The sequence below is a fragment of the Sarcophilus harrisii genome, chromosome 1, assembly GCF_902635505.1.
Source record: "Sarcophilus harrisii chromosome 1, mSarHar1.11, whole genome shotgun sequence".
Lineage (NCBI taxonomy): Eukaryota > Metazoa > Chordata > Mammalia > Dasyuromorphia > Dasyuridae > Sarcophilus > Sarcophilus harrisii.
The window spans coordinates 702,979,271-702,992,097 of NC_045426.1; the positions used below are offsets into that span (position 1 = coordinate 702,979,271).

The 12,827-nt window shown below is 44.2% G+C and overlaps 2 protein-coding genes across 2 annotated transcripts in view; one reads left to right on the forward strand and one right to left on the reverse strand.

Annotated features, from left to right (window-relative positions):
* Positions 1-5,782, reverse strand: part of HPS4 (HPS4 biogenesis of lysosomal organelles complex 3 subunit 2) — a 31,194-nt gene extending 25,412 nt beyond the window's left edge. Inside the window, exons 1-2 of the mRNA XM_031948813.1 lie at positions 5,720-5,782; positions 3,367-3,932 (exon numbers count right to left, since the gene is read on the reverse strand). Of these exons, the coding sequence (XP_031804673.1) occupies positions 3,367-3,407 (41 nt within the window). The 5' untranslated portion in view covers positions 3,408-3,932; positions 5,720-5,782. The remainder of the gene's footprint in view (positions 1-3,366; positions 3,933-5,719) is intronic.
* A 127-nt stretch (positions 5,783-5,909) lies between these two features.
* SRRD (SRR1 domain containing) lies at positions 5,910-12,530 on the forward strand. Its single transcript, XM_031948817.1, has 7 exons — positions 5,910-6,086; positions 6,673-6,713; positions 9,568-9,821; positions 9,911-10,009; positions 10,538-10,692; positions 11,408-11,453; positions 11,888-12,530. The coding sequence occupies exons 1-7, from the start codon at positions 5,941-5,943 to the stop codon at positions 12,071-12,073; spliced, it is 927 nt and encodes a 308-aa protein (XP_031804677.1). The 5' UTR covers positions 5,910-5,940; the 3' UTR covers positions 12,074-12,530.
* Positions 12,531-12,827: the final 297 nt, after the last annotated feature.

The window sequence follows — 12,827 nt, forward strand, 5'->3', positions numbered from 1 at the left end:
CCACACATACCATGTCAGGTGATTCTCACAACAACCCCAGAGACAGGTGCTAGCATTATCTCCATTTTACAGTGGAGGAAATTGAGGCAGAGAGCACATAAGGGTCATAAGAGCTAGTATCTGAGGCAGGTTTCAACCTTAGTTCGAATGTTTGATGGATTAACCTTGATTATTGAATTGGATTGTTTTAAGTTAAAAAAATCTTGAAATGAATTTGGGATTTTGTTTCAGGGAGCTGGCTGCTGAGACCCTTTAAGAGGCATTCTGGCCAAACCTAAAGAATAGGGAAACCCAGCACATCCCAAACATGTTGTCCCTCCACAACAATGGAAATTACTTCATCATAAATAACAATAGCTGATACATCTATTATGCCAGAACACTTCCAAAAGGATTCCATGCAAGGCCTTCCCAAAGTCCTATGAGACTGAGTGAGTTAATCCCCATTTGCCCTTAAGCCAGTCCACCAAAGGTGACCTCCTCATTAAAAGACCACAAAGATAACTTTCACTTTCTGACAGATTTAAGGCATTAACTCTGGGAAATGGCTCACACAGAAGTCCAAAGTATACTGGCAAGAGGCCTGAGTAGTAGGAACTATATGAGCAAAACTACAAAACACTTTCCATACAAATAAAGTCAGATCTAAACAACTGGAAAAATATTAAGTGCTCTTGGATAGGTCAAGTGAATATAATAAAGAAACAACATTACCTAAATTAACCTATTTATTTAGTGCTGTACCGATCAAACTCTCAAGAAACTATTTTACTGACCTAGAAATAACAAACTTCATCTAGAACAAAAGGTCAAGAGTTTCAAAGAAATTAATGAAGAGAAAAGCAAATGAAGGCAGCCTAGCTGTACCAGAACTAATATCATAAAGCAGCAGTCTTTATGGTATTGGTACCACTTGGTATTGGCTAAGAAATAGACTAGTTGATCAGTGGAATAAGTTAGGTTCACAGGACAAAATAGTCAATGACTATAGCAATCTAGTACCCGACAAACTCAAAGATCCCAGCTTTTCAGATAAGAATTCACTATTTAACAAAAACTGCTGGGAAAATTGGAACCTAATATGGCAGAAACTAGGCATTGACCCACACCTAATACCATATACCAAAATAAGGTCAAAATGGATTCATGATCTAGACATAAAGAGTGATAGAAGAAAATAGAATAGTTTGCCTCTCAGACCTGTGGAGGAGGAAGGAATTTGTGACCAAAGAACTAGAGATCATTATTGATCACAAAATAGAAAATTTTGATTATATTAAATTAAAAAGGTTTTGTACAAACTAAACTAATGCAGACAAGATTAGAAGGGAAGCAATAAACTGGGAAAACACTTTTTACATTCAAAGGTTCTGATAAAGGCCTCATTTCCAAAATATATAAAGAATTAACTCAAATTTATAAGAAATCAAGCCATTCTCCAATTGATAAATGGTCAAAGGATATGAAGAAATTGAAACTATTTCTAGTCATATGAAAAGATGCTCCAAATCACTATTGAGCAGAGAAATGCAAATTAAGACAACTCTGAGGTACCATTACATATCTCTCAGATTGGCTAAGATGCCAGGAAGAGATAATGACAAGTGTTGGAGGGGTTTGTGGGAAACCCGGAACACTGATGCATTGTTGGTGGAGTTGTGAACTGATCCAACCATTCTGGAGAGCAGTTTGGAACTATGCTCAAAAAGTTATCAAACTGTGCATCCCCTTTGATCCAGCAGTGTCTCTACTGGGCTTATATCCCAGAGATCTTAAAGAAGAGAAAGGGACCCATGTGTGCAAAAATGTTTTTAGTGGCTCCTTTTTAGTGTCAAGAAACTGGAAACTGAATGGATGCCCATCAGTTGGACAATGGCTGAATAAATTATGGTATATAAATGTTATAGGATATTTTTATTCTGTAAGAAACAACCAGCAGGATGATTTCAGAAAGGCCTGGAGAGACTTACAGGAACTGATGCTGAGGGAAGTGAGCAGAACCAGGAGATTACTATACACAGCAACAAGACTATATGATGATCAATTCTGATGGACGTGGCTCTCTTCAACAATAAGATGATTCAAACCAGTTCCAGCTGTTCAGTGATGAAGAGAGCCATCTACACCCAGAGAGAGGACCGTGGGAGCTGAGTGTGGACCACAACATAGCATTCTCACTCTTTCTGTTGATGTTTGCTTGCATTTTGTTTTCTTAAGTTTTTTTTTTCTTCTTGATCTGATTTTTCTTGTGTAACAAGATAACTGTATAAATATGTATACATGTATTGGATTTAACATATATTTTAACATATATTTAACATGTATGGGACTACCTGCCATCTAGAGGAGGGAGTTGGGGGAAGGAGGGAAAAATCTGGAACCGAACGTTTTGTGAGGGTCATTGTTGAAAAATGACGCATGCATATGTTTTGTAAATAAAAAAGCTTTAATAAAATTAAAAAAAAAAAAGAGTCCTGACTAAAACCAGAATCAGAAGGCCTGGGTTGGCATTTAATGCTGCCACTCATGGGGCATGTCATTTCACCTCAGACCGTCTCTAACGACAATATGACCTGGGCAGGGAGCAGTTATCATGAGGAACAAATGACTGAGAGGTGAAAAACTCCCAAGTTCCAGCCGGGGAAGGCAGGGCTAGACAGCACTTCATTTAATAAAAGATCAAGGGGTCTGATTGAAGGCTTGATCCACACTAACAACTGGAAATGGCAGCCCCAAACAGCAGGCCCTTGAAGGATTTTCCCACCAGCAGAGAGGCCAAGAAGAAGGCAACTGGGCTTGGGGTTAGATGCCACAGTTTAAGAAGGAGATTGACCCTCTAGAGGGCATCCACAAGAGGGTAATGAGACTGGTGAGTGTATGCCATCAAAGAGATGCAATACCTAATGGTCCATGCCTGGGAAAAGGGGCAAGCTCTGTTGTGATGGGCCCCTGAGGTCAGAACCAAGGGCCAAAGGTAGAAACTGAGCAGAGGGAGGCTAAGGCTTGAGCTAAGGAAAAATTTCCTGATCATCAGAGCCATCCTCAAATAGAACAGGATACTGAAAAGGGCAGGTAGTGGGTTTCCCTTTCTAGACGTCTTCAAGCAGTGAATGAGAACATACCAGTCATACTGTTCAGGGATGGTTTGGACCAAACAGCCTCCTGGGTCCCTTCCAAAATTGAGATTCTATAACTTTAAGGAAACACTTGGGATTAAGTGTCTCCTACATGCAAGGTTTAATAAATGTCTGCTGGATTAAAGCTTTATTACTGAATAAGTACACAATGCATTTTAAAAAATAAATAAATAGCAGAGCTGTTCCACAGCTGACTTCACCCAAGTCATATGGCTGATGAGCTACTCACCAAGAGACTGCCTTGGTCCCTGCTGAGACCGAAGTGGCCATTTATTTCAGTCTGTCTTAAATCTGCCTCATGCTCCACACATGAGTTTTCCTCTCCACTAAAAACTGCTCGGCCATCTCTCTTTCCAGCAGCAATGGCAGATATTCTCTCCCTTGATTTCACCAATCCAACGAGATGACATCTAGTAACCTTTATTTTAGGTGTTTCTATTGGACACTTGCTGAACCTGAGTGAAGGTGTCAGACGCTTCCTTCTTCCCAGGCCTGAGGATCTCTTGAACAGCTTAAGCAGAGAAGTATAGTTTTAAGTTTCCTTATCACAGACAAGAGATCTTCTGAATCTCAACAAAACAAAGATCCTTCCAAGAAATCCAAGCGGACTAGACAGCTTCGACAGAATCCTATTCTGCTGTCCTAGGAAATCTCCAAGGCACTTTTCTCCAGCCAAGTCCTATTAAAGGGGTGCATGTTTCAGGCTTGCAGTTACCCCCTCTTTTGCAGTTCAAAGGTGTCCAAATACTTCTATTTTCAGCCAGCTGCTTCCAGTTCAAACTAGTATTTTAGCTCCTAGAGGGAATATAATGAATAAGTTATTTCAAAGTCCATGCTCCTATCATGTGCCTTAACAGACATCAGCGGATGCAAATATTTCCAAAGAGTTTTCTTTGAGATTTAAGTGACTAAGAACTAAGTAAATGGAGGGCAGATCTCCAGTTTCAAAATAATCAAGGATCATGTAAGTGTGTACAATTGTTCTAGACTTGTATGATTATCTTGTTTGCCTATAACTCCCTTGTAAGAGAAGAAAACTAAAGGGCAGAGAGCTCAGAGGGCACATGTTGGTTAAGCTGGAGAGCAAAATCTGAAGGCAGGTTCTCTCTCTCTTTTCTTCCTTCTCTCTTTCCCTCCCTGGAGCGGCTCTCTAGTCATGGAGATGGCAAATCTCTCCGGGATGCAGAGGGTAAAGCAAATTACACATTTAGCTACTCATACATGGCATTAATAAAATAGAGATTCAGGAACTATCCCCTTGGCAACCTGAAACTGAAATGAAGGAAAGGGATGTCATTTCCCCAGAAGTGAGCAGGCTCTGAAACAACAAAACCGGAAGTGGCCAGTCGGGCTTTTGGATCATGATACGCATCTGACAAGGATTAGGGACCCCAGCCCCAGGTTTCTATAAGGCCCCCCGCCAGGCACTAGGAAAGACACAAACGTGAATCGGGAGCATCTGCCCTCCAAGAGCAGAACCTACAAGGGGGATGCGCTCATGCTTTTGCCTAAGGCCAAGGCCAGTGGAAGTCGCAGAAAGCGCCCCGATCGCCACTGCAAGCAACCCTGAGGAAGGGGAGACAGCTAAGCACAGAATCCTTGCTCCCTCCAGCAGCAGCAGCAGCTGGTTCTGGACATTGTGAGCGGGAAGGCTTGTGGAACTGAAAAGAACCCAGGTTGGATGTGGGCTGGAAGTTGGAGGTCCTGGGTTCGAGGTCCCGGCTCTGCCACAGATTTGGTGAGTTTTCTCCCCTGTGGTCAGGCTTCTCTCTGTAAAGGAATGGATCCAGACCCTAGGGGGTCTTCCAGACAGACTTTCCATGTCCCTGTTCTCAGATGCTCTCTGCTGGGGCCCTAAGCCTTCAGCCTCCTGAGTTCTGCCCCTCCTCCTCTCTGCACAGGGCCTCCCGTTTTCTAGGAAACCCTTCCCAGGCCCTCCTCATTCTAGAGGCATCCCCGTGCTCCCCGGTTTGTACCGGGCTGCTTGCATGCTACTTCCTCTTCCGTTTTTTACCTCTCTTGGCAAGCCCAGAATTTAGTACACAGTAGGCATTTAATGCTTGCTGAAAGCTTGGCAGTGCCTGGTGCCCAGAAGGAGCTCAATAAGTGCTTGTTGGCTTTTCTCCCAAGCTCTTAGCACCGTGCCTGGCAAACAGTAAGCGCTTAATAAGTGCAGGCATCGCCAGCACTTAGCATAATGCAGGGTACCTGGTAGGCACTCAATAAATGCTTATTGACTTGACTTGGCACAGAACATGGGACCCAACAGGAGCTTAACAGATGCGCGCTGACTAAGCGGGGCTGGTTCCTTCCCCCGGGACACCCGAACCCCGGCCTCAGTTTCCCCAGACCCAGGGGCCACGTGGGCGCGGCTGCTCCCTTCCCCGCTCGCGGCCTCCCCGCTGCGCATGCGCAGTCCACCCCGGAGGGGCTCCAGCCGCGAACTTGCGGACCCCGCGCGGGCCCGAGAGGCCCAGGAGCGTGCGCCCGGGGGCCGGCGGGGGAGGGAATGGGGAGAAACGGGGGAGGGGTCCTCCTCCCCAGCCCGCCATCCTCCCGCCTCCCGTTCTCTCCCGGGCTACCTGAGCGCGACGCGGAGCGGCGGCCCTCCCAGTCACGCGCAGGGCCCGCCCCGCCCCCGCACGTCCCCCTCACGTCCAGCCCCGCCCCCGCACGTCCCCCGCACGTCCAGCCCCGCCCCCGGACGTCCCCCTCGCGTCCCCCTCCCAACCCCCGCCTCGGCCCGCGGAGGATGCCGGGAACGCCGGGGGCCGGCGCGTGGTGATGACGTAGGCGCGGCGCAATGGCGGCGGCCGCGGTGGGCGGATGGAGGACCGTGCCCAAGCGCCGGGGGAGGCGCCCGAGGCCGGGGCGGGCGGCCGCGGACACCGGCGCCCCGGAGGCGAGCGGGGACGGCAGCGCGGTGCGCAGGCGCGTCTGCCAGGCCCGGTGAGGAGCCCCGGGCACCCGAGGGGAGGGAGCTCGCGCGCGCGCGTGCGGACGGCTGGCTGGAGGACCCGGATCCCGGCCCGAGGCCCCGAGGCCCCGGGGGAGGCGGGATTCCAGAAGCCCCTTTCCCTCCCTCCCCCCTCCCCCCAGGATGCTCTCAGGGACGCGGGCGGGCTGGGGTGGGGGAGAATCCTGGAGAGCAGCCGCAGCTTAGCCGCCCCTTCCCAAGCTCGCGGCTCATTACAGCCCGGGCCAGGTTTCCCGAACCCTCCCTCCCCCATAGCCCGCATCCTTGTTCCTGCAGTCCAGGGGAATCCCGGGAAGTTCCCGCTTGCGGCAGCTTAGGGTGACGGGGAGCAAGTCCGCGCGCAGAGCCTGCCCTGCTCGTGAGGGGCTGACGCTGCGCCTGAAAAAGGGGGGCGGCGGGGAGGTGGCTGCTCTCTGTGGGCCTCTCCTGGAAAGCGAAGCCCTTATCGTGAAGGAACAGGGCGAGAAGAAAGCTTGGGGCGTTTGTCTGGCGCCCATCTCAGGCCGAGGCAGCCTGAAGGGGAAGGAGCCGTAATAACGTTGCCTTTCTCTTTACCAGGGACGACCTGCAAATCTCCGATTTCTGGCACTTGACAGAGGGTAAGTAATGCGCCATTCAGCCCCAAGTACAGAAGAACCGTGTAGCGTCCCAGTGGATCGTGATGAAATCTCATTTATTATGGCTCCTTTTTGTACCCTTATCTTTAAAAAAAATAACATATTTGATGAAATCTCATTTATTATGGCTTCTTTTTGTACCCTTATCTTTAAAAAAAAATAACATATTTGATGAAATTTCATTTATTATGGCTCCTTTTTGTACCCTTATCTTTAAAAAAAAATAACATATTTGATGAAATCTCATTTATTATGGCTTCTTTTTGTACCCTTATCTTTAAAAAAAAAATAACATATTTGATGAAATTTCATTTATTATGGCTCCTTTTTGTACCCTTATCTTTAAAAAAAAATAACATATTTGATGAAATTTCATTTATTATGGCTCCTTTTTGTACCCTTATCTTTAAAAAAAAAATAACATATTTGATAACCTTAGCACACAGTCCTTAGTCATTCAGCGGAGCTCAGCCTAGTTATCCATCACGGGGAAAGTGTAAGAAATCATTTCTTTCTCAGCTAAGTTGGCCAGAATATGATTTTTGTCCGTCGGTAAATACAGCTTGAAAAGGTGCAGCATAGAAAGTTAACTGAATAGTTTTTAAATTTAATAGATGTAACTGGATTAACAATCAAGAAATTATACGTCGCTTTAAATGGTCCAAAAGTGTTTGCTGATGCAAAAGTCCATCTTTCTTTTTTTCTTTTAAACCATTCCCCCAATGGTACTAAATTGGCATAAGAACATGATCTTGGAAAAGTACAATTGCATCGGAAAGATGCACGGCAGGTGTATGTAGGTTATATTCTAGCAATTACTTATGAGCAAGAAGTGGTACAGGAGACATTATTCAAGGCAATAATGCTGTGAGGGATGTGAACTGGCCATGTCATGAGGTCCTGCATTGGATTCAAGAAATATGAAAGAATAGAGAAAGACACCATATTAAGTGACTTCTCTATGGAAGATGGATAGAAAGATATGGGCAGGAGAAAACTACTGAATTGTATGTTCCCTTTGCTCAGTGATAATAATACTATTCCCCAATGAGGTCAAAGAGGAAAAGGGTCTATATGTACAAAATTATTTGGCAGCACTTTTTGTGGTAGCAAAGTATTAGAAACTGAGGGGATATATATCAGTGGGGGATGGCTGAACAATTTATGGTATATAAAAGGGATAGACTACTGCTGTGTGTGCTGTAAGAAATGAAGGGGATGGGTGATGACCGTGTTAGCCCCTGGATACCTTAGAATCAGCCGGAGTCAGGATAAGCAAAAGTCCTCGGTCTTTATTCTTGATCTTTAGAGGTAGGATTGAATTGGATGGAGGCAGAATCTCCATGACCTCCTTCTTTCTCCTCTACCTCCAAAGGGACCCTGGCTAGTCTTACTCCGCCTCCTAGTCCCTCCTACAATTCTCTGTATACACCAATTATCAAGCCAGCACAGAATAGTGCGAAGGGCCATTTTCCAAGTATAGGAGTATTGCCAATTGGTAATTAGTTTTAAGTGCTCAGTTGTCCGAACCTTAGTGCATGAACTCAAGAGTTTCAGCCCTCTACAGGAATGGTTTCAGAGAAGCCTGGGAAGACTTGTGTGAACTGATACAGAATCCAAAGTTTCTACAGTAACAATATTGTAACGATAATCAATTTTGAAATACTTAGTGGCTCTGATCAACACAGAGACCAGCCACTTTCAAAAGACTCATGATGAAACATGCCAGCTACCTCCACACAGGGAGCTAATGGCCTCAAAGCAAATTTTTTTCTTTTGTTTCTTTTTTAAAAATATGGGTAATATAAAAATCTGTTTATATATGTCTGCAGTGGGTTTTGTTCTTGGAGGTGGTGAAATAGAAGGGAGAAAATCTAGACCTGAAAAAGTGATTGAATTTTTTTTAAAAAAATTTAAATTGTGAAAAAGATATGGCAAGAATCACAGATTAGATATGAAAAATGATAGGATCTAGAGCTGGAAGAAACCCCAGAAGCCATCTAGCCCAATTCCCATATTTAACAGAGGAAAAGCCTGAGTCATAGGCAGGGTCCCCCAGGCAGTGGGCATAAGACTTCCGAGGCAGCTGTGAACTGCACAATGAGATCATGGATTCCTCAGTCTCCAAAGTGAAAGTGTGTCCTTCAGTATCACATTGTATAAAACTAACTGGAAGAGGTGATGTGAAAATTTACACCATATAATCTAGGGGGGAAAAAGCATCATGTTAAAAGTAAAACTAAAAGAATGAAAGACTAGGTTAGAAGAGTTCATTCCTAGAGACCTAAAGGCACCTTTTACTTCAGGAGTGGACAAAATAAGTCACCAAAAATCCCATTCCTAGCCTGATCCCCTGTCCTGCTTCCTGCCCTGAAAAGACTTGACTCTCAGAACTGACCCCTCTGGTTACAGAAGTGATCCATTTCTTCCCCAGGCTAAAGAACTCTGAAATAAAACTCACACAGAATATTTAGGCACAATCATTTGCTTATTTGATATTCTCATGTCTCTTCCCTCATTATTGTGTCCTCCTACTTGGTATAGTGCTGTACACAAAGTGCAAGCACTTAAATGTTCTTTTAACTGAATTGCATTTGATAAGGAAGACCCTTAATAAAGGTAGGACAGGGTTTTGCTGCTCTCATTTACTGTGACAACTCATTAGGTGCTTACACTGTCTGGAAGCCCTATTAGGTGCCAAGGACTGAAACTTTGTCATGGTTATCCTGGAAAATCTTTTCAGCTGAAATCTGTCATATTTCTTTCTTTCAAACATTTGATAACTTGACTTATCAAATTACCTCTTCTAATGGAATTTTTGTTTCTTGATATTTAGGAATCATCCAGAAGTGTTTTACAGAACCTCTGGAACAACTACAGGTTGCTACTGAGCCCATTTCAGAAGTCCTTGAACACCTCCATCTCGAACCATCACAGCCAGTTGAGGCCTCCAATTCCAACTTGAGAGGAGACTCATTGAAAAGGGCAAGGTGTTTTAAGTGTGTTTGCTATGGAATTGGGAAGTTTGCTTCATGTGTAATAGCCCGCAATCAACTAGCATTTTTGCTTCTCCTTTTGGAAAAGTTACAGGTAAGGACAGTAATGGATATTGATAAAAGAAATTTGAAATTGAAAGGTCTGGCTGGCTCTGTAGTATCTTCCTCTTTCTTCTTGTGCAGATTCCCAGAAATCACTGCTACATATATGATCCTCTTTTTAACGAACTTGAAATTTCAGTTCTCAATGCTCTTGGTCTGACTGTCCTCAAAGAGAATGAGGTAAGATCTCCTCTCTCCCCCCCTCCCCCCAGGCATTTGGGGTTATGTGACTTGCCCAAGGCCACATAGCTAGGAAGTGTTAAGTGTATGAGGCCAAATTTGAACACAAGTCCTTCTGACTTCAGGGCTGGTGCTCTATCCACTGTGCCATCTAGCTGACCCTGAGGTAAGATCTTAAGAATGGACAAGGGAAAGCTTAGTATCGATCTTCTAAACTCAAGCCACAGCTCTGTACCATGAGAGTCACTTCTCTGAAAAGGTGACTTACATACTCTGGTGGAGCACTCCACTCAGACCAACTCCCACGTGACAGGTAGTCTTTGACCAGTCCCATGGCACTATAAGGTCTGTCGTTCTGCTGTGCAAGCACAACCTTCATAAACTCAAGGTGGTCTCTGTTTCAACAGAATTCAGAGGATCTTCAGGGAGGGTGGGTTAGTTCCTTTTGTTGAATCTAACTGGGGTGGTTTCTATGGAGTATAGCAATCTGCGTTCTGCTCGTCACAGTATTGCCAAATTTGTTCATAGGAAGGAAAACGGAATATTTGTGGTGAACCCACCATTTTTTACATGATCCACTGTGGAACAGCATTGTATAACAATCTGTTATGGAGTAACTGGTCAGTCGATTCCCTTTCCAAGGTGATGATCATTGGAAATAGTTTCGGGACAATTGAAGGAAAGTAAGTGCCTGAATTAATCTGTCAGATTTGAGTTGAAGTTCATTTTGAACATTTTCAGATTGCTCTGGATTGATTTTGAACATTCCCCTTTTCCACCTCTAGCCTTGTTACTTCTCTCCTAGAATTAGTACAACAAAGGAAGACCAAGAAAATGAGCCCCAAAGGCTTTCGTTAATATGAGATAAAACATAAGGAAATTATAGAATCTACACCAAGTAAATTGGCCCCTTGCTTCTGTTTGGTTAATTTGTTAAATGGCTGTAATAGTCGCTGCACTTGTACCTTCCTGGTAGTTATCCATCTGGGTTCAGCATTAGCTCATGATAATTCTTCCTAAGGCATAAAATACTGAAACATTAGAATGGGAAGGGGAAGGTGCAGAGAGGCAAATTTCACCTTTGAAAACGGAAAGCCAACAGTCATCTCAAAATAGAATGGGCTGCCTGTGGTCTTCAAATGGAGGCTGAAGGAACAGTTACTACCTGGAGATGTGGTAGAAGGAATCCCGTCAGATCTGGGTCACCCCACTTGGCTTCTGATGTCCTCTCAGGGATGGGATTCTGGCCTCCATCACTCCCAGCAGGGTTCAAGGAAAACAGTTTCCCTTCCCAGTCTCTTCCTCATCCCAGCTAACCGTTTTAGGAAGTTCTTTTAGTTTAGCTACTCCTTTTGTCCATTTATTCTGTCTCATTCTTAATCATGATTTAATTTCCAGGTTACTAACAAGGATTCTGCAGAAAAAGTACCCCTATGTAGCAAATGTACGTATATTTGTGGTAAGGCTGGGGGATATTGTAATTGTTTTTAGTTCTTCCTCAGTGTTAAAAATTTATGGTTACATTGTGTATAAATTAACCAGTAACTGAAATAAGAATTAAGGGAATATGTGGATAATTTCTTAGGAAGTGATTCAGTTTTATTATGAGTATATTTCAGTTCTGAGGTGACTCTTAACACTGTCTCTTAATATTTCTGTTAAGTTGTTTCCATTTTTTTTTTCTCCAACCCTTAAAATGACACTGTTCTTGGGACTATGAGGGAGGGGTATCAAAGTTTGGTTTTTTTTAAATTGGAAAACAGTATCCCTTGTTAAATTAAGAATATAAAATTAATACTAAATGACTAAATCTAACATTTGCCCAGTTGGAAGAGAATGTTTGAGAATCTAATTGGGTTTTCTTTGAATTCTTTCTAGATTTTAAAAGGAACAGAGGAAATAGAATTTCCGCAGACTTTGCAATACATGGACGTATTTAACGATACTGCCATCCATTGGTTTCCTTTACGAAAGCTGAAAGAGCTCCCTGATGAAATCTGGGCCTTCCAAGAAGAGCCTGATTATTCAGAAAGTGAGGAGTTGGAAATCATCAGAAACCATTAGAAGCCGACTCGACCCTTGCTTGGATGACTTTAATTAGCTGTTACTGCCCAGTGGGTAGAAGCAAAGAGCCAGGAGTCGAGTGGGGCCTCAGAGGCACATTACAGACACTGACCGGCAATATCTATGAGCTGTAGAGACCACACACTGCACCGAGGCTGAACGGGGCAGACTACAGCAGAAAGCTAAAAAACAGCCACCCCCTTAGGGGACATCAAAGAATTGCTTGTTTCTCTTACCCAGATGATCCCGGGCTGGGAGGATTTAGGAAGAGGAACTATGTGACATGCCAAATCTTCCCATTTGGGAAGGTGTACTTGATATTTTATAAACTGTTCTTGAGAATAAATGCTTAGCATTTCCTTTAATTTTGATGTCTTGCATGATAGAAAGTAGTTGTTGGTCCACGAGACGAGACAATTTGGAAGGCTTGTGATTAAACTCCATTACTGAAGTGTTACGTTGGATCCTTGTGGGTAGAAGAAGTACGGTTTTATTTTTCCCCATGGATGGGAGGAGTCTGGGTAAGCAAATTCTTAAGAGAAGGAGGGCAGGAGGCCTGATTCATCTGGGCTGTATTCTGATGGTGATGACAGCCTCAGTTCTGGGTCATACCCACCTCAGATGGATTCTGGTTTAGATTAGGAAGCTTGGCCAATTCGACTGATCACGTAAGTAGATGAGTGTAGTATGACTTCAGGCTACTAGGGCTGTCCCACCTGCACTCCCCAAGACCCAGTCTGGCCATGACCAGGCC

Excerpts from the sequence above, each read along its gene's own strand:
- SRRD (XM_031948817.1), top strand. The coding sequence starts at position 5,941 with ATGGCGGCGGCCGCGGTGGGCGGATGGAGGACCGTGCCCAAGCGCCGG. Across the intron at positions 6,714-9,567 it reads TTTCTGGCACTTGACAGAGG|GAATCATCCAGAAGTGTTTT; the intron begins GTAAGTAATGCG and ends CTTGATATTTAG. Across the intron at positions 11,454-11,887 it reads AGTACCCCTATGTAGCAAAT|ATTTTAAAAGGAACAGAGGA; the intron begins GTACGTATATTT and ends AATTCTTTCTAG.